This window comes from Etheostoma cragini, chromosome 11 (genome assembly GCF_013103735.1).
Source record: "Etheostoma cragini isolate CJK2018 chromosome 11, CSU_Ecrag_1.0, whole genome shotgun sequence".
NCBI lineage: Eukaryota > Metazoa > Chordata > Actinopteri > Perciformes > Percidae > Etheostoma > Etheostoma cragini.
Genome location: NC_048417.1, coordinates 11,629,638 through 11,650,871, shown reverse-complemented (window position 1 = coordinate 11,650,871; position 21,234 = coordinate 11,629,638). Strand labels below are relative to the sequence as shown.

The following is a 21,234-nucleotide window of genomic DNA, read 5'->3' as shown; positions in this document are numbered from 1 at the left end:
CATTACCAAATTGGCCAATTTACCTAAGTACTGAAAGAAATATTGTTAAAGGTTGTTTATTTGTAACAATTAACCAAATGAAGGAATATTCTTAAAGATGTCCTATTAAAGCTTTCTTTAACACATTAAGATCAGCAGGTTACAAATCTCTTTTACACTCTGGCAGTCATCGCACTGCTTCGTTAAACACAGCTGTCCTGTTCTGTAAGTGATATAACATGTCCATCTAACTCAACAACAAAAGAACTTTGCATGTATGATTATGGATAAACTCATGCTTTATTCATCTTTCTTAAATGAACAATATACTTAGGCTACTTTACATGATGTTTTAACAATATATTCTAAATGTCACTACCTTCAGTAACACTGAACAGATGGGCTTGAACAGAAATAGAAATATTGAACAGACAGATATTTATTCTTAAGGCTTACTTTGTCCTCCTGTTGCCCTCTTTAGTGTCCTACCTTCTGAACGTGGCACTGCCATGACATACTGATATGTTCCATGCAATCCTAAAGGTCTGTAATTCTTGGAACTACATTTCACGTAAATGCTGCTGAACAGTCACTTTATTATCATTGTCTTTAGAGGGATAAAAACAAAACTCTTTCCTCAACAGTTAGAAAGACATGATCTTTTGCAAGCAAAATCAAGGGGCTGTGGACTGACTACAACTCATGTGTAGGAGTCAACACCCACTCCCAACTAAGATTAACCTGACCAATGAAAACCACCAACCAATATCAGTTATCAAATTAAAGTACTGCTTTTACTTTAGTGAAAACATATTCGTGAAACCAGCCCAAGGTGATTTAGAATGTGTTTAACATTCATTGAGAAGCTCACAATTCCATGACTTGACAGATCCACCGAACAAACAGACCAACAGCATATCATCCACGATATTGAGGCATCCCGTTAGAGATGTTAGCATAAACTGTACATAAAAGAATCATCTTTTGCATTTATAAATTTGACATATTTATATTATTGTTCATATAGCTCTCTTTGTAAACTGTCCCAGTAGATACAGTATGTACAGTTAAAACTGCAACAGTTCTGTTGGTGCTGGTGTAGTGAGCACTCTGTCCCGAAGTAAGACAGGGGAGCTTTGCACAGTCACTCAGAGCTTCATATAACAACACAAAGCTGACTAGAAGAATCTTGAAACACAGTTTTCTCCTGTCCAGTCCCTTTTGAGTACATCATCTCCAGTGAACCACCTCTCAGTGCTGCGTCCTTCCCCGCTTACAAGGCTGTGACCTGACAGGTAGTGCTCCTCCTGGAGCAGAGCAGAGAGGTGTCCAGGATGCGGAGAATCCAACAGGAGAGACAACAGTGAATCCGGCAATGTCCATTTAATGCCTCAGTCTCACGAGGACAAAAAAATGTGGCCTGTTGTTCTCACAGTTGTCACTTAGCTCCCTGAAAGGTGGTTTCCTGACAGTTTCAAGTGCTTCTGTTTTCTCTCTGAAGTCTACAATTTTCACTTATTTTTATTTTATTTTTTTTAACAAGTCTTAAAAACTATGAAGTCACTGTAACAGAAACAAGGTTCTGGCTATCCAGAGTTGGGATTGGATTTAGAGAGTTTTACGTTTTGATCCTGTTACAATTGGTCGAGCGAATTCCACAAAATCATCTATAAGGACTGGCCATGCTCCTGAGAAAGAAACACCAAGATAGCATTACTATCACAGGGATTTCAATAAGAAAGCTCCCGTTCACAGAATTACAAAGAAAATAATTGCTAAATCTGAAGGAACTTTGTCATCCAAAACCCACCTTCCTCATCATAGTTTGACATGTCGTCTGCAATCATGTTACCAAAGTCCAACAAAAGGTTCCATGTGTCCTTTGGGATGGATCGTTTATGGTGTTCCTGTAATAGACAAGTGCTGGTGAACATTTTGGTGTGGTTTCACGCAGCTTGTGTTCATTTTGTTCTACCTTTTTATAAGCAAGACTGGGAGAAAAAAATTGTGTAAATCACTGACTAACCAGTGGGCCAGCATGTGTTCTGGGGGGTTACATTTCAACCGAACACTATTTGGTAACAACCGCTGACCCCCCCCCCCCCCCCCCCCCCCCCCCCCCCCCCCCCCCCCCCCCCCCCCCCCCCCCCCTTTAACCAAGTCATTGAGGTGTAATGGAAGCCATCATAGCCTTAGCCAAGATCCCCATCAATGGGCCAAATAGATTTAAATGATAGATGCACCAATCCATCTTTGTCTTATTTGGTCTTAGGGCTGGGTATTGTACAAAATGCCCGTACCAATCCCATTGGTATGGGATTTCAATACCATTTCAATATCAATTTTATAAAATCCATTTTAACAAAAACAAATTACAATATTTTACATTACAATTTTATTGTGTTAGCTACTTTACTTTACTATGTGACACAAACACTAGCCCCAAAGTGAGCCCTGAGGACTAAGGACTAAAGACTCACAGACTTGCCATAATTCCTCAAATGAAGACCGGTAGTCGTAGTAATATTACTAGTAATGTGCATTCAAGTTTATCGTAATGTACATTTCTACCAATTTAATTTAACAGATTCAACTTTCATTCATGCTTTTTTCCCACACTTTGTTTTTATCATGTATTTTAGACAACGTGGCTGTGTGTGTTACTCAGTCGAGTGTAGTAACGTACAGGGGCCAACAGATGGCAGTAGCTACACTGGATGTAACACAGGTCTCATTTAGCAGAGAATGACAGGCTCTTACTTTTTAACAACAAAACGAAAAGAGTTTTAAAGTATGCTGAGGAAAACTCGGGTGAAAAGCAGCAAGACGTTTCGACATTGACTCCAGGAGAATCCGAGACTGGAAGAAACAGAAGGATGAGCCATCGAAATCAAAACACAGCAAGCTAGCTGGAAGTGGGAGGAAAAGAGTTAGCCTGGAGCTAGAAACAAAACTAGCTACTTATTGTACTACTCTTATTGAAATCTACCAACAATACCATAGTACCTGTATTTGAAATAAATACCGGGTACATTTACCGGGTTCAAACTGACACAAAGACGGTGTTTGATTATTTCGGACCCAAATTGCTCTTTCGCCCTTCTGGCTGTTGTTGTAGGGTGATATTTCTGCAAATGTTTCTTAAAAAATGAATGATATCTGTCCACTGGAACGGTATGGCTTTTGATTTAAAACAGTTTATACTTATCAAACAGAATTAAACATAAAAGCCTGCATGTAATAAAAGCCTGCTTCAAATACAAGCCTGATACCGTCTGCAGTTCAGGTAAATAAAGGCCCCGACTTTTATTTGAGGAATTACGGTAATTGATCTCAGGCGCTAAGTGAGAGTGTGTAAGGTCACATGGGCTCAGATAGGTATAAATGGAATTGGGACATCGCTTCACGAGATCACGTTACCTTGGCAACGTTTATTAACAAAGATGTTGCAGACATTTGCTGGTTTGGGAATTTTCATTTTAATTTTGTTGCGTTCCACACGGCCAAGGCACAGGAGACGGCTGGCTGATTTCATTTTTTTTCCTTCAAATTCCTGTTTTAGAAGCTGGACAACAAGTCCATTCCGTGGTCATGTGTTGTGCAGTTGTTTACCTTTGTAATTTCTGGATTTCCCTATGGTCTCCGTGGTAAATGACAGTTAAAGAAGTGGAACAGATCCCGTTGCTCTGGACAGAGACCAGTAATGGAAAATAGAAGCACTTTTCCGGTGATGGCTAGGCGTTACTGCGCAGCCTCCACCTGAGCTTGAGGACGTAGTTGTGACGTGTGCAACCTGTCTGAAAGTTGAAAGTCTTCTGCTAGCTGTGCCGAGAGAAATCTCAATCATTCCCAATCAGCGCAGACAGAGTGCGTAGGCAGGCTAATTCCCGCTAACTAACATGCTAGTTATTGTTAGTAATTAAACCTAAACATCTGATGTAATTCGAAACTGTCTGTGTGCTTCTCCTGGCAATACGATGGTTTGTCGACTATGCAACAGCAAGTCGCGTGGTTATGACACATTGTTAACCTATTTTTACAAAGACATCTGCAACTGAGCCATAACGTGAGCTACAAGGTAATGGAGTCTTTTATACAATGTCGTGTTTCTTTAGAAATAAACAATGCACAAATAGAGTCTTGAAACGCTTCAGATGTAAAGTTATTCGCTGTCAAAATGGCGCCAAAATGAATGTCAGTCAATGGGATGCTAACTGCAGGTGATGGCTTCGTAGCATTAAAATGGCGCCATGGGAGCTACGCTAAGAGAGGAGAGGCTTACCCCCTTTGGGTAAACGTAGCCACTGTTTTTACTGTGGGTAATTTTCTGCATCAAAGCAGACTTACGGAAAGGGCTCGGTAAGTGTGTGCTCAAACCCTCACGCCCTTTGCAATTCAACATTAGGACAATCCTAAGCCCTTACGAATTTTGCGAGAACGCGCACCAAAGTCTGTGAGTCCGGACTTTGGGATTGGGCCACTGTAGTCAAGCCTCTCATAAAACCACAGTCACACTAACATGAGCCCCGATGTGTTTTTTACTGCATGCCTCCTTGACGTGTAACAGTAGATATTCCATCACAATCAATCCATTCAGCATTATTAGGTCTTGGTTCAAGCATGCTAAATGCTTATCAACTCACTGACGCTGCTGAGATTACCTCCTTAGGTATTGAAATTTGATATTGAATAACAAGGCATTTTTGATACTATGGAGGAAATTTAGTCGGTGCATAAAAAGTATCGAAGTTTGGTACACAGCCCTATTGATTCAGATACCTCAACTCAACTCCAGTCTTTCTTCTATTTTGATTTTGTAGTGGCGGCCCACCACGGCAAAATTTCTGCCGCCACAGTATCATAAGTAGGGCAAACATAATGTATAACACAGGTTGCCTTTTAAATTATCCTGCAGACATAATGCACACCCCCATTGGCTGCCGCTCACATTGTAATTTAACAACAAGTAGAGCTATTCAGAGGTTATTGGGCCCGCCCAGTTTAACTTCACATACTGTTGTGTTGATGTAGTTATTGTCAAAACGTTCGCTTTCTTCTGAGTCAACCATAAACAAACAGCTCCACCAAAAACGTCACTGCGGTGGGCCCGTTCTAATTGGACAACGTTCAACTTGTCAGTTCTGTCAGCTCATCGTCCTGATATCAAACATCTGGAAAAATTAAAACGGTAAGTGAGTCAGTGTAATTTAATATAAATTGGAAATAGTCTATACATGTAGTGGGTTTTGGTTTCCCTATGAAGAATTTCTTGTCAAATACATTTTGTAGACCTGTTGTAGATGTTAAGTGCCCTACAGTTCCACAAAAAACAGTTCGATCGCATCTGAAAATATGCCTCATTTTTTGTGAAGAGGTGAATAAATATGTTTGTTTGTGTTGTAGCGAGGTGTCAGTTCCATTTCATACGCCAGACATTTTGCGGCGGAGTGCAGGGCTTGGCTGGGGGGTGGGGATGGGGTGTGTTGTTGTTCGGACAGACCTGCCTCCACAGCTAAAAAAAAAAAAAATCCTAAAGGAAACACTGCATATCTGCCTCTTTTCCAACCCAACTTTGATTTCTGTATTCATGACTGTGCATAAACAAATTGGTATTGTTTTTGTGCAAAGTAACATGAAGCCAGCGATTACTGTGGACATAAAAACAGCCTGCCATAGCTCAATGAGAGAAACGAAAAGAGAAAATGTGTGTTGGTCAAGTCAAGGCCAATAGCTGATCTACTAAGGATCCGTGTTGGTGCTGATACCAATCCTATTTTCATTTTGACTCACCAAAAGGAATTTGTTCCAAAGATCGAGGAACTTAAATCGTCCCGACAGAACCAGGTTCCAATAGGCTACAGCCATCTCCAAGTCTGCACACAGACACAAAAAAAACACTCGATACCAACAGTTTGCAATTCAGTGATCCCATTCAGGAAGTTGTTGTTGTTGTTGTCACTTTTCCTACCTAGACCCTTCTGCCCGGGATTTTTGGCGAAGTTAAAGGTGAACTGGTAGAAATCCTTGAACTTCCCACTATCTTTGAGCTCCTGCTCTAATCTTGGCAAAAGGGCCTTCAGTTTTTCTGGGCTGTCACACCTACAAAAATAGACAATGTAAGCAATAAATAAACAAGCACAGTGTAATTGAATACAAACAAACACTCCAACCAGTTGTAACATGACCTTCTTGATGCTGAAGACAAATCTGCAGAAGTTAACGTTGACACATGAAACTCTAAAGTCAAAATACTGCAGCTCTTTCACCGAGTCATTTCAAGAAGACATAGAATACCCAAGCTGTGGTTGAGTGGGTCTATATATAGACAACCTTCCTTCCCTGGACTAAGAGAACCGCCATCTGAAGATACTTCGGGCACAGTGTTTATGTTCCACTTTGGAGCAAGTCCCATGCTGTTGATGTCAACACTCACCCCAATTCTGTCATTCCATCCAAAAACTCTTTCTTGGTGAACTCGCACTGAGTGGCAGCACGAAACTTCCACGCAACGACCAGCACGCTAATGCTTGCTGGATCCAGTGAGAGGTCATCACAAAACTGCTGGATCCCATCAATACCAATCTTATTCTCATCCTGGGGATCTATCAAAAGGAAAGGCAAAACAGTAACACTGACACTTTTTGACAAGAAATATTGTCTCTAACTTTTAAAGAATATAGTCCTTTTCGGAACAGCTCTATCCAAGTAAATATTTTGAGTTACAGTGTTAAACACAGACTGCCCACTTACCTTTGTAGCGATTGTAGAGCTGCTCTAGCTTTTTCCGGTCCACTGACGTTTTCATGGATTCCTTGCAGTAGAGATCTGGATTCTGAAAGTAGTTATCCGTAGCAACTTCTAGTTTCCAGTCATTTTGTGTGAGGCAGTACACAGCTGTCTTCTCCCCAGCCTGGGTGAAGGACATGAACTGCCGTACCTTGTCCCTCTGTGAAGACTTCAGCTTATGCTGTGTAAGCACAGGACAGGGACTGTCAGACACGGGTGCAATCAGACCAGGGAACACCGACAACAACACGCAAACACAGACCAAAACACAGACAAAAACACACAGCGAGATACACATCTACAGGCATTCAGGCAACAGTCAAGACTGCGAGGCACTCAGAAACACTCATATTTCCAAAGGTTAGTCTGTCACACTGACACACACACATTATTGGTGGTGAGCCAAAACTGTGCTGGTAATTTCCTATCTAAAAGCAACATGGGCTTTTCTGAAGGGAGATGTTGTGGATTCTAAGAGCACATGCTGTACCCAGGAGGGCCCCTCATATAACTACATTCATAGATGTAACATGAGAAGGGAAATGGGATGCCATCGCCGGGTCTAGAGGTGCAACAAGTCTGGAGTGTAACAGAAGCACCCTGCCAGAAATACACGGCAATATAAAAACAATGTCATAATATTGTCAGATATTCTGAAACTATTTTAAATTTGCACTTTTATATTGTATGGTTTTTCAGTGCAACATCAAGAGGCAATGAGTGTGCATTTCATTCTGCTTGAACATTTTATCATTAAATTGTATTGCAGCCATTAGAGACCACTATCAACATTTTCTTTTAGTTTATTTTATACTAAATTTAACCTTATTCCAGACAATATCTGGTTTATGAACACTATACAGATAATATGCTTAGTTGATTAATTAGTTAGTTGATCGACTTAAATCAATTCACAACAAATATTACAACAATCATAAAAGTTGTTTGATAAAAAAAAAAGCTAAAACAAGTGGTTAGCTGCTCAAATGTTATGACTTCTTTTTTCGTCTTCTCTGATTGTAAATGAGTTTTGGACTGTTGACTGGACAAAACAATCAATTTGATGAAGACATAGGACAAATATACTGTAGAGTCATTGATAATGGAAATAATTGTATCGTCCGGCCCTATTCCATACAATCCAGAAATATCCCCCATCTCTATGGAAAAATCACCACGCCACCTCCTCACAATAGCTGCACTACCTGAACACAAGTGGGATTTACCGATGAGCATTTCCTGAAACCGGAGTCAAACTCTGAGTTCACCATGCTGCCTATGACTCCGCCAATCGTTACCGATTTCTGGTCATAACAACCACATGAAGTCAAACGTTTGTAAAGCTACTGGCTACCATCCAGACTCCACGGATTGTTGTACGACCAGATGGGTAACGTTGGGTTAGCATTGTCTACCGTCACATTACACCAGCTAGGTTAGTAACTTATACTGGCTAACGTTAGCGAAGTTAGCCAAAATGTATCACTGACATAACGAGGGGGGGTAGTATCATGGGAACAGTCTGTCAGTATGGTTATGGATATTCGGGATTTAACCTAAACGATCCTGTGTGTGTCTGTCTTTGAGGTCTAACGACTGACCTGATCCCAGTAAGTAACCAGACTGCCAAAAAGGGTCTAGCTAGCTAGCTGCTCTCAAAATATCAACTGACCTTCCCTGTACTAGTAGCGAACACAAGTAACTAATCGTTGTAGGCTTGCCAAAACGCGACACGGCATGTACATTAATAATACAATTGTATTCAGTGTAAGCTTTAATGGCACCAAAGCCAATGCCCGGGTTTGTGTTTATTTTGGTTACCTACCATCTTTACACCCGCTGTTTGACCAGTTTGGTAGCCCGATTGTCGCTCATTCTGCGCATGCGCGGAAGTAGTCCAGTAGCTATTGTAGGTTTCAGTAGAAAGATGATGTTTGCAATAACTGCTCTGCTGATATTTGCATGTTTTGGAATTAGTTTTCGAAAATGAATGGTTGTACGTGTGGTTTGGCGAGAGAAAAATAAAGTGAATAAGTTACAATGCCTAAACCATGTACACCACAGGAAAACTGCTCAAAACACCAAAACATAAAAACTGTTCTATGGCCCCACCCTTCACCCCCTTCTCCAAGAAACGCTCTGACTACCCACATCTACACACATTATCTCAAACAACACGACAAACGCTATAAAAAACTGAATCTGTAGTAGGAAGTCCCTTCTCTACTGCACATCACAGTGTCCAAATAATCCAACATACAGTGAACAGTTGACATAGCTGTGTACAAAGCAACTTATGAAAAGTGCAAAGGAAAAAGAGATAGATGTCATCAAAAAGTTGAATTGAGTTGACAAACAACTTAACACAACGGCATTGTGTGTATTCCAGGGCCTCCAATGCTTTAGGCTTTCTCTGTGTCAACAGAATTGTGCTCATTTAGTAGGCAATTTTGTGTTTAGATGCACAACATCCACTGACATGAAGGCCTGAATATGGACCTATACTCCGTTTAGTAATCTGGAGGCCCTGTCTTGAAGTGTGCCCATTGTCAAATCTAGTTTTGGGACCGTTTTTTCTGCTTTGACAGAGCATATGCCAGTAAATCTAGAGTGAGGCAGTAATCAGACGCAGAACAAGTCTAAACTTCACACAAAGAGGGACAGGGGATTATTGGGATCCCCGCTGCTCATTTTTTCAAACATGAAAACCCCCACAGGGGCTTAATTTATAAGATAAAATACCAGTGGTCTGTTGGGCAGACTTGGGCTCAACTGAGTTTTATCTCATGAAAATGTTATACACCCATGTGTGAAGGATATATCTGATAGAGTATCTGTATATGTCAGCCTTCCTTTTTTAAATGAAATGGCAGCCTGGTTTAAGTAGACTCACTTCAGACTAGTTCACTCACAGGATGCAGCATACAAGTGACCAGTATTAAGTAATAAATAAATGATTGATAATCATTGATAACTCCTGTCATTCATAGGAGCTTTCTATACCAAGATGTGTTTCTAATATTAAGTCTATACACTCAAATAGTAGCAACACCCACTCTGTATAACCTAATAAATTTGACATCCCCACACAATATATCCTACATAATTACCATAAAGTTGAATCAATAAGTTTTTGTTCAAACTGTTTTAGAGAGGTGTTGATTAAACTTTATAGTCATTTTTGGAGGATGTTGTTTTGGTGTTGTTAAACTGTATTGCAATAGATTTAGAGGTGTTCACAATATGTTAAACCCACTTATATCAGTAAGGGATTGGTTAATAATACCAACACTTCTCTGTGTAATGTAATAAAGTTCAACAGCACCACAACAAAATAACCTTCATGAAGGTAAGATTTATTTTAAGGTTGTTGTAGCCTATAAGACTGCGTTAGTTTAAACTGGCAATTCAGTGTATTTGTAAGTTGTAAATATCCTAAGATTTGAAAATGCTAGTAAAGAAGGGAATATACAGATCGAGGATATTGAGGACAGCCCTTCATTTATATATTTTTAACTTTGACCCGTCAGACCATGTTAAAGGTGCCCTGCCACACAAAACCGTTTTTATTTCCATAAAAAAAAAGTTAGGTCTATGTGGTGTTATGTTGTGAATGTGAAAATGAACTGCTACCTCCTCAGTCAGCTTTAGCCACTGAAAAAACTAATAAGTGGAGAAATCAGGCCAATTACAAAAGCTGGTCAGTCTGACGTCATATTGCCTGACCTCGATTATATTCATTAGCTTGCCCAGTTGTGCTGCGTAAAAGACATTGAAAGCCAGGCTCTCATTGGCTTGCAATCAGAGTAAAGCAGCTCAGCATGTTTAATATTAATGATAACTGGCAAAAATGAGAATCTTCCTGTAGGCTTTTTATACCAAACTAGAATGGCTTGAAACAAAGAAACAAAGGCATTTTTTTCACAAGAAATGTTAGAGTCCATGGTAGAACTTCAGACATTACCACAAAGTAATGAAATACGTATGGCAGTGTATCTTTAACCTTAACCATAAATGCTGTTGACTCAATTTTATTTACCCTATTTATCTATTCATTCAAATGATCAGATATGCTTTTTTTATGTTTATCATGATGGTTTATAGCTGTTTCAAAGCCTTCTTTCAAAGCCTTCAAAGCCTTTTTTTTCTTCTTCTTCCTGTTGAGTTAAATGTGAGTGTTAAAAGTACTAAACCCCACCATTTGCAATTGTAGATTTAAAACTCCTCCTGAAATGAACCCCAATGTTCCCAGAAACAATACAGAGGCCATACTTTTTGAGTCTTCAAAGGCAGATAAATGGGTGGCTTTTTGGTTGTTGGCTGCAGGTAGCCTGCAGACATTAACCTTTATCTTGATTGCAAATCTGGGTTTTTGAGTTTTGCCATGCCACAAGTTGAGAAGGTAGTTCTTCAGTACAAGCAACAGCTCGGTTTAGAGCCTATAGAGAATCTTTGGTCAAATGTATCTTCATACTCCTGTACAGCAGATGGCGGTATATGTATATTTGAAACTGATGGGTACCCACCCTTCCCAAGAGATGCAGGTTGTGGGCATGAACTGCTTTGCTGTCGTCTCATCGATGCTGTCCAATCAGACAACGCTGAAGCGAGACACCGCCAAGATCAGATTGTGAGACGCGCTGCTATAGCAAGGCTAGCAGAGAGTGGATAGAAAAAGCTAACAAACAAGTTGCTAACTTGTGAAGTGCACCGGTAAGCCATATGTATGGAATTGTGGCTACCCAGCTGACGCAGAAGAAGTTTATTGATGTTAAATGACTGTTTTTACCAGTTAGCTATTGTTTTTGAATATTTGAAATATTCTACCAACAGACACAAAGCTAACATAGTAAAATTGCAGTGTTGTCGATGACAGCTGTGGATTAGCTCGCTCGCTAGCTATTAGCTAGTGGATTGCCAGTTGGCTAACAAAGCGACTGGTGGTCCTGGCTTTTCAACCGTAATTGCAAGTTAGCTTGTTGCTAAAATACTCAGCAACGTTAGGCATTGCTAATTAGCAAAATATTAGCTAGTCTATGGTGTACTTTGTGCGTTTACCCTAACGTATCCTCTGTCAAGCTGCAAATTTACCGAACGTTGCAAACGATAACGTTAACGGTTCGCGGTGATTGTGATTAAATTGGTCACATTAACATACTCAGCTATTCTGTTATGGAACGGAACGTTTTTATACGAACGTTGGTGTCCTGAAACAACATGAAAACAAAGTTTAGAATGCATGTTTAACGGTTGAACAAATCACACTAGTAACGTTAATATAGCGAAGGTTATCAATCGTAAGGTCGATATTTTATTCAAAACCCAATAATAAGGCTAGTTACTAAGCTAAGTAGTTTGTTGCATTTATAATAGGAGATATTTAAGTGTATTTGAATGGAACTTCGGGACAAACTGTTTGTTGCTGACAGGCATCTGACAGCAAGAGACCCATTATTGTCAATAAACCACAATAGACATCATTAATATAGCTAGTAATCACCAGAGCGTAACGGATATATCAGAAGTGTATGGCGAAATTTTTGGGTTTGAGTTGAAATGTACCATTACAGTGCTACATTCTGAATTAAACACGTCTTGTTTCTGTTTCATGGTTAACTTTAACTGTTGACTTTTTCAGTAGTTCGTCTTTCTTCAATTGAAACCATCACTTTTTAACACAGCTTCACTACGCAACTAAACAGGCACATCCTGGCATTATAACGGCAAAACATAGAAAGTTGAGGAAAAAAATAAAATCAAGAGTTAAACACCCAAAACTAATACATATTTCCCCCCCCCCGTGAAATTTACTGTATAATTATCGAAAAGTACTTTGACATTGCTTATTATGTTTCCTGTTTTGTAGGGATTTAGACCTCCTCTTCCTCCATTCTTAAATGCCAACAACAGCCGTCGAAGAACCGTGCACTCGTAAGTGCACAGAATCAGTTTATTAACTTCATTCGTCGTGCGAAATGGACACACATGTCTTAAATGTTAACCCATACTTAACTTTGTCTTCAATTCGCAGCACGGAACCAAACAATCGCTAAACTGAATGGGAATCCTTTCAAAACGTGCATAAGCTAATAGCTAGCTAGGGCCAGCGAGCTAGCAGTAACAGTTAGCTAGCTGCACTCAACAAAAGATTGTTCATTGCTTTCGTGGTATAGGGTGAATTGTGTTACTATTGCATGCAACAGTAATATCTGTAACCATAGTGTGCTATCACTTAAGTCACAGTAGTAGTTTTGGGCTGGAGTGATTAGGTTATCATGTTTGCGTGACCTGTCGCAGAAGTTCGACGATGCCTCTCCTCCGGACGTGCTCGGTACCTGAAGTAGGCCTTGTACACAGCGTAGTAAAAGTTGTGAGCATCGAGGAGTTGTTTAATGTGGATTTCACAGAAATGTGCCTGAAAGGCTCATACAATCGAGATTGGTCTGATATATATACATGTTATGTCAATTGTGCCTGGTAAGAAGAATACCCGGTAACTCGAGCTAACGTTAGTGGTGTAGCTTTGTAAAATGTGCTGGCAGCAAGCAGTGCAAATGGGCCTCAGAAATAACTTTGGTTCAATTAAACACCAAAACAGAGTGAAATATTTGAGTTTAAGATGTAAAATGCGAAAAAAATAGATGTTTGGTTAAAACTGAAAGCTTACTATCATTTTTAATAGTTTGCATTCTTTCTGTCCTCAGGGGTCTGAGAAGTGACAAATAGAAGAACATTTTCTTTTTAGCCTGAAGCTCAACTCCTCCGGTCCTTTGGGATCATGGCTAAAGATGTAAGTAATCATATATATGTTTTGTACTTTTTACTTTAGGTTTTGGTCTTGTAGGCACTCTTGCTGATGTTATATGTAGGTGTATTATTAATTGGCTATGAATTAAAAGATTCAGCATGACCCAACTTTCTTCTTTTGTACAATTTTTGTGGACTAATGTTGATTCTTTTAATGTTGTGGTTTTTGAGTATTAAGTTCTTGTCCTTCACAGGCTGGTCTAATAGAAACAAACGGAGAGCTGAAGGTTTTCATAGATCAGAATCTGAGCCCTAGCAAAGGTATACATTACTAATAATTGCATTTGCACAGTGCACATTTGTTTACATTTACATGTCATGATTGCAGCTTTTTGCCAACATTTCACTTCAACTACTAATAGAAATCATTTTGGAATGTTTTAAGTTCATTTAATGTTGTGAACGTCAAGTTAAATTTCTTACTTATCTAACCATATGTAGTTTTAACAAATTACTTCAGCTTTGTCTTCACTGAGTTTGGCAAAAGGGCGCTTACACCAGTGATTTAATCCTGAGTTGGACACATCTGTTAAACTGGATGTGTCCAACAATAGTGTTGGACGTTACATATATTCTAGTTTAATTGGTTGCCTGTCTCACAAAGGAAACAATGTTTCTTCTTGTGCAGGTCTATCTGCTTGTATTTTGGCAATAGGGGGGCAATGGTGTATCAATCAAGAGTTCTACTAATTTCAAGATTAGTAGAAATTAGTAGAACTCATTGCTCATTACTAATCTTATCATGTCTCCTATTAGGTGTCCTGTCTTTGGTTACTGTCCAGCCTACAGCTGCCCCTGTGGCCAAACAGCTACTACCCAAAACTCTTGGGCCATCCAATGTGAACATTGCTGCACACATGCAACATGTGCCCCACATGGTGAGTGATTTTCCACACAACTACCATACTATATGGTCTTATGATGTCTGACTTTTGTGCTATCTTGACCACATTTGTATGAGAGTTACAAACCTCTAAATAGATATATAAGCACGTTTTAGCTTTCTAAATTGTCAGCGACCAGCAGATGCATTTGGCTGTAGATTTGTTAGCTGGCTTCCTCTGCTGTGTCTTACCGTTGTCTAAGCCCCTCCATTATCATTGTGAGGTGATTGGGCAGAGGGTAGGTGATAGGTGTAGCCGCTGATCCTAAGCTTAACAACTCTATAGTCAGCAGGATTACACCCATCATCCCATTATATACATGGAATGTATACATAACATAACTCAGCTTAGATATCACCTTTAGTGAGGGAATGAAGCCTCATATTACTATTAAGGATGCAAATTTTTAGCAATGTTTTTCAATTATCATTTAGTCAATAAAAAGTCTTAAATACTAAATATGTACTATTTCACCATTACAACTTTAGTTAAGCATTTGACAGTTTCTATCTTTGCAACACAACCAAATAAACTAGGTGTTTGAAACATAATGTGAATTAAAAGGTAATTTGTTAAGTCACAAGTTAAATGAAAAGGAGTAAATATTTCTATTAATAATATGCACCTTTTCTAATAGTATAAGCTGAGCCCATAGTTTATCAACAAAAAGACTTGCTATAACATTTTCTTTTGCTCTTTCCTTTTTTTAGGTAATAGGAACACCCCAGAGACCTACAGTATCCAATACCATTTTGGTAAACAGTCCACATACACCCAGTTCCCAGTTCCTCACTCAGAGTCAACCATCAGATGCCTCTCCGTGGTCATCAGGGTAAGTCTTAAGTTTAGTAAAGGTTCTCAAGTTTGCGTAAGCTTTGAACATCATTGTGGATCTCTGTGGAGATTGAATAAAGTTTTTTTGTTGTTGATTTTTTTTAAAGCTATATCAGGGATTAAAAATGAAAATGCACAAGTGTGACTTACTAATAGTGTTTGTTGTGAAAATTGAGTGTTGTGGGGGATCTGTTCTATCCACAGAAAGCGTGGTAAGAAAGGGGAAAAGAATGGGAAGGGCTTGAGGCATTTCTCAATGAAAGTGTGTGAGAAGGTGCAGAAGAAAGGAGTAACCACCTACAATGAAGTGGCAGATGAACTGGTTGCAGAATTCAGCTCTGCAGACAGCCACATGTCACCCAATGACGCAGTGAGTGCTGCAGGACATTTTCTCTGAATTAGGCAGAACTATTTTAAGATAGTATAGTGCTAGATTTTGTTAAATTTATCTTTTTAACAATTTATACATTTTTGTTCATATTTTGAATCTTGTTTTTCCATTTTTTTTTTTTAGCATGTGTATGACCAGAAGAACATTCGGCGGCGTGTCTATGATGCACTTAATGTGCTTATGGCCATGAACATTATCTCTAAAGAGAAGAAAGAAATCAAGTGGATTGGCCTTCCCACCAACTCAGCGCAAGAATGCCAAAACCTAGAGGTAAAACACACAGTGAAGACTGTTCTCACAATAGCTTGCATCAGCGATGTCTTGCTTGTTTGACCCATGTTATGATTCTTCACCGTTCTTCCTTTATTTCAACTGCAGGTGGAGAGACAAAGGCGGCTGGAGAGGATTAAGCAGAAACAATCACAGCTTCAGGAGCTCATACTGCAGGTGGGAATGAACTGAGTGTTTGCACTTTATCAGGGGGTCTTCACATGTAGCCTCCATTGGTACAATGTCAGTTCTGCTGAAGATGATTGTTCATGCACACCTTCTCCTCATGGCGTTTGTGAGTGCAAGAATGTATACTCAATGGCTATATCATTATGTACATCTGCAATCCAATGCAGCAGCTTAGTCATAAGTTCTACCTTTTTATAGTAGAACTTATGACTAAGCTGCTGCATATTTTTGTCCTCCCTATTTTTATACCTGAGGGGAGCAGAATATCTGCAGAGAGCAGATATTCTGCTCCCCTCAGGTATAAAAATAGGGAGGACAAAAATATAGATATACCTCTTACTTTAATGCAATCCACTTCAGCAACATTGTAAACTATTAACACAGTAAGAAATGTGTAGTTAAGTTTATACCTCTCTGACGGTGTCAATCAAAACTGAACATGATTATCTTTTGTAATGATAGATATATTTTTGTGTGTGTGTGTGTGTGTGTGTGTGTGTGTGTGTGTGTGTGTGTGTGTAGATACACAAGGTATATAATAAATTCACAATGCAGCTTGATAATGTACATCCCAAATGAGCGAGATAAATTCTGTGTTAAAGCACAAACCAGCTGCTTTGCTGGAGACATTTACAGTGGTGATGTCCTAACAACACAGGAGTACAAATCCAGCCAAAGCATAGCTGAAGAATGTCGCGGTAATGTTTTCAAAATGTTGAATATTTCTTTCAGCAAATAGCTTTTAAGAACCTGGTTCAACGGAACAGACAGACAGAGCAGCAGGCAAACAGACCTCCACCTCCCAACTCCATCATCCACCTCCCCTTTATTATTGTCAACACCAGCAAGAAAACTGTCATCGACTGCAGCATCTCCAACGACAAGTAAGCAATTCAGCTGGCCTTTATTTGCTCATGCTCGTTAAATTATTAGCTAAAGTTAGTACGTTTCTGTTTACATGCGAAATAAACAAAACCAGGAAGCCACACTTTTTTTCTGCACCCCTGTACGAAGCCAAATGTGAGGAAATTGTAACCCCTAATGCCTTTTTATAGCCTTTGATTGTTTCAGGGTAACCCACAAAATCTGGAGAACCTAGTAGTTAATAAACCCTTTGGACTTGGTCGTTTCATACACATTTTGGATGTCTTGTTTAATGTCTCCAGATCAATACAATACAGTGTAGAGGCTTAATTTACTATATATTTTTTTTTTTTTAGAAGCAGAGAAATCCACCATTTTAAGAAGACCATGTAACAATTGTTGCCCATCCAGAAGCTTTTTTAAATCATTGTGGAATTACAGTGTATTTGTAATACTGTAATATTAAGACTGTAAGTTGCAGGACCATCTAAACTAGGAAAAAAGGAAGTGATTTATAGTCCGGAATATATACGGTTTATATACTGTGTGTGTTGGAAGAATACAGAGCCCTGGCGGAGACGGTATAAAAAAGCCTAGAGGATAAAATTAGTAATTTGGCTTAATGATGTCAAGTAGCAGACAGATAATACATTAAAGATGACACAACTAACCTTTTAGATAAAAGCGTATGGACTTTATGGGGAAAAAACCTAAATAGTTTTATATTTTTCTTAGTTTCAGAGTTTATTTCTGTTTCCCTTGATTGCCAACATCTAGACATCAACACTTTTTTCAAAAGCCAATGGTCTTGGCTATTATTGTTTTGTGTGATTTCAATACATTTGTGAGGTTTCTTTTCCGTTTAGTCTCTAGCCGTTATTTTCTTGTTTTAATAGAAATGGATAATTCACCCTATTTCTCATGTCTCCTGTTCTTTCTCATCTGCAGGTTTGAGTATTTGTTCAATTTCGACAGCATGTTTGAGATCCATGATGACATTGAGGTGCTGAAACGTATGGGCATGGCCTGTGGTTTGGAGGTGGGAAAGTGTTCTCCAGAGGATCTCAAGGTTGCACGGAGCCTGGTGCCCAAAGCTCTGGAGCCATACGTTATAGGTCAGTGCCACATGCTCCTTCCGGAGATGTGAGTACACCAGCAGCCGGCTGCCCGTAAACCACTGATATTTGGAGTAGCAGTGTCAGCCCATTGTCTCTCATCAGCTTAACAACCATAAACATGAAGAAAGCGATATTTCAATCTGTTCCGTCTACATGCATCTACACAACGCTGTTATTATTATTATTTTTTTTTACAAACTCCTAAAATGCTTTTTTTCTTTTGATAACAATAAAGGTGTCCAGTTCAGGTTTGCAAGAGATGTTTGATGTGCTGATTTTTGGTTGGCACGTTATTAAATACAAATGTAGTATTTCTTTCTTTCTTTTTTCTTCTGTCAATGTTAAAGGAATGCTCTGCCTGTTCAGATTTACTTAATTGAGCCTTGATATGCCACTGAGATTTGCAAAAATAGTGATGGCATGGTGGCGGTGTCAGGAAGTTTAGTTTTCTTTTCTGCAGTGGATGAATGTCGGTGGAGGAGAAGATTATTATTATTATTATTATTGTAGTCTCTGTAGACACCTACTGTAGCGGGAAGTACCACAGAGGCGGTTTTTAGTTCTTTGCCAGCAGTTTATATGTCTGTGGCCTTGCAAGATGCAATCATAAAACTTTACAGGTGTAAAGTTGAGATACAAATGAAAGCCAAGTTTGAAAATGTGTATGTGGTCCAAACAAGGGCGCTGAAAGTATAGGGGTAGGAAGTAGGGAATGCCCCCCCCCCCCCCCCCCCCCCCCCCCCCCCCCCCCCCCCCCCCCCACACACACACACACTTTACGCCCCTGGCCCGATTTTGGCACCATACAATGCAAGCAGAGTAGAGTTTCTTTATGTTGATGTAGTATTTTTTTTATTTTTTCAGAGATGGCAAAGGGTCCCATCAGTAACGTCTACATCACTGGAGGGTCCTCAGCAAATGGAGCCCGTTACCCTGCAAGCAGGTGCAAATTCTTACTTGTAAATAAACTAGACAGGTTGCAGATGCTATACTCATGCCCATGTTCTTTCACCTTTTTCAACGTTAACTTGTTTTAACAAATGATAAAATCCACTCCTCCTCTCCTTGTAGTGATGGCTGCACTGACGGCACCATGGCCTCCAGCTCGAATGACTCTCACTACAGCGGGTCTCGTGTGGAGACTCCAGTGTCTTATATGGGGGATGATGACGACGAGGATGAGTATGATGAGAACGATGACGAAGACTAACCTGTCTACACCTTGCCACTCCAACAAGCACAGTCCTTCAAACCACCTTCACCGTGGGAATTTAGTCCCCTTTTGTGTGTGCTTCTTCAACCTCTTCCCCTGTTTCCCATGCCTGTATTTGTGTCTGGCTTTCTCAGGGGTGTAGATGAATATTGAAAGAACAGAGGTGTACGTTGTACCCATCTTTTTCTGCTCCTGAATCACGTGCACCTGCACCACAGCTCTGGGGAGGTGTCGTCAAGGGAACTGAAGTCTGTGGACTGGCCACAATGCTGAAGTCTTTGTATGTTTATTCCACTTCTCAATAAGCCATCCCACTAAAAAAAGAAGAAAAAAAACCCTCTGTAAAACCTACTGCTGTTGGAGAATGTATAATGTACTTGTTTGAATAGTTATTCCTATTTTTTTGCAGTTACATTTGGCAGACATGATGACATGTTCCAAGATGGCCAAAGTGTCTGCTTTAACATGCTGTGTTAGTGCAACACCATGAATTGTGAATGGCCTGATACAGTTGCCATGGCATCCCAGGATGGAGCTCCATCAGATGTGTTGATACTTTTTGTTTTGTGTTCTGGGCAATAATTTGAAATAGTTTCTTATCCTCCATTGTGTTGGGCTGGCTTCCTTATGTTCTGTAGGCAGCTGCTTTCCTGATCTTGTTTGCTAGTTTTTTGTATTCTGGAGTTAAGGAATTCTCCATCCCCGCCCTGTCAAAGCCTTGGTATTGGTTACAAAATAATGGCACCAGCAAGGTAAAGACTTTTTATACCCTGGGCTCTTGATGGGTAAACAAGCTTTGTTAGTGAATTGCTTATATACATTTCTGACGATTGTAGCTTATAGTATCCTTTAGAGGCCAGTGATAAAGATAGACTTTGAAAAATTATTGATGTAAAACGATGTGTGGTTGCATAGGTCTTTATGTATCCCTTCAAAGATCTCCCTTTTAAAACTTAGCAACACGTACTGATTCTTCAAAAACCCTTTTTCTGTAATCTAATATAAGTTTGCAAATTAAATATAGATTGTTTTAATAATTTTGTATAATTTATGTGGATTTTATACAGAAACGAGGCAATGTTTGTCAGGGTGCATTGGATAATTCTAGTTTGTTTCAAATTAGGCAAAAATCATTCAGCACTGAACACAAGATGTTCTTTAATTTTGCATGTTAAGTTCCTAGGCTTTAAAAAAGGAAAAAAAGACCCATAACTGCTGTATTCCGCACACATTTAATCTTTTAAAGGACTATTCACAAATATTCACATTTTTGAGACCCTCAGCTGATTGAAACTCGTGATTCTTTCAAAAAGTGCCAATGGTTGGAAGACTGGTTCCCAGTCTTAAGTGTTTGGGGAGGTGTCTTCTTGTCAGCCACAGGAAACATGCAGGGGATAGAGGATGGCTACTGTATGAGGTGAGAACAATTGATAATATGCTCCTTTACTTACTTATGCTATTGAAGTTTCACATCTATCTGCTTTTGATTTCAATATACGGGCAAACTTACAAGAACATATGCTGATTTATAAGGCTGGCCCTTTTTTTGAGGTGCCCAAATGTTTTTGACATTGAGAACCGATAAGGGCCAAAATGTAGCACATGCTGCAGGCACTGGATAATTTAGGCGTTTTGCTCAGTAACTTAGCAAAATGTCTGTGCATGACGTTTGAGCACCTTTTGCTGTCTTAAGATCTCTTAGACATTATGAATGAAAGATTCATGTGTTTTCATCTAAAACAGACATGCCCACATTTACATTGAAAGAATTATTGGTTGCATCGTTATTCCTCCTATTAATACTGGCTGCATAAAATTCTCTTCCAAGACAGATTTCAGTGTAAGGGATTGAGGGGACAAAACACATTCAGTTATGTGTAAAATTACATTTGAAGTTCA

The 21,234-nt window shown here is 39.4% G+C and overlaps 2 protein-coding genes across 3 annotated transcripts; one reads left to right on the top strand and one right to left on the bottom strand.

The window, feature by feature from the left end:
- Window positions 1-754: 754 nt before the first annotated feature.
- On the bottom strand, window positions 755-7,270 carry LOC117953380 (DCN1-like protein 1). The gene is made up of 6 exons (XM_034886348.1): window positions 6,730-7,270; window positions 6,413-6,581; window positions 5,948-6,078; window positions 5,770-5,852; window positions 1,790-1,886; window positions 755-1,667 (listed from the first exon to the last, which is right to left on the bottom strand). Exons 1-6 carry the CDS (start codon window positions 7,061-7,063, stop codon window positions 1,588-1,590), a joined length of 894 nt encoding a protein of 297 aa, XP_034742239.1. The 5' UTR covers window positions 7,064-7,270; the 3' UTR covers window positions 755-1,587.
- A 4,031-nt stretch (window positions 7,271-11,301) lies between these two features.
- On the top strand, window positions 11,302-20,369 carry tfdp1a (transcription factor Dp-1, a). 2 transcript variants are annotated; one of them, XM_034886327.1, is made up of 13 exons: window positions 11,302-11,478; window positions 12,632-12,696; window positions 13,470-13,555; window positions 13,767-13,833; window positions 14,329-14,450; window positions 15,167-15,288; window positions 15,495-15,660; window positions 15,805-15,951; window positions 16,060-16,128; window positions 16,873-17,024; window positions 17,953-18,119; window positions 18,987-19,065; window positions 19,194-20,369. In XM_034886327.1, exons 3-13 carry the CDS (start codon window positions 13,544-13,546, stop codon window positions 19,330-19,332), a joined length of 1,242 nt encoding a protein of 413 aa, XP_034742218.1. In that variant the 5' UTR covers window positions 11,302-11,478; window positions 12,632-12,696; window positions 13,470-13,543; the 3' UTR covers window positions 19,333-20,369. The 2 variants fall into 2 exon arrangements, with proteins under 2 accessions (XP_034742218.1, XP_034742219.1); XM_034886328.1 differs by lacking the exon at window positions 12,632-12,696 and having other exon boundaries at window positions 11,333-11,478.
- Window positions 20,370-21,234: the final 865 nt, after the last annotated feature.

Excerpts from the sequence above, each read along its gene's own strand:
- tfdp1a (XM_034886327.1), top strand. Across the intron at positions 13,834-14,328 it reads GAATCTGAGCCCTAGCAAAG|GTGTCCTGTCTTTGGTTACT; the intron begins GTATACATTACT and ends GTCTCCTATTAG. Across the intron at positions 17,025-17,952 it reads TGCAGCATCTCCAACGACAA|GTTTGAGTATTTGTTCAATT; the intron begins GTAAGCAATTCA and ends TCTCATCTGCAG.
- LOC117953380 (XM_034886348.1), bottom strand. The coding sequence starts at position 7,063 with ATGTGTATCTCGCTGTGTGTTTTTGTCTGTGTTTTGGTCTGTGTTTGC. Across the intron at positions 6,582-6,729 it reads GCTCTACAATCGCTACAAAG|ATCCCCAGGATGAGAATAAG; the intron begins GTAAGTGGGCAG and ends TCCTTTTGATAG. Across the intron at positions 1,887-5,769 it reads TTTGGAACAAATTCCTTTTG|GAACACCATAAACGATCCAT; the intron begins GTGAGTCAAAAT and ends TGTCTATTACAG.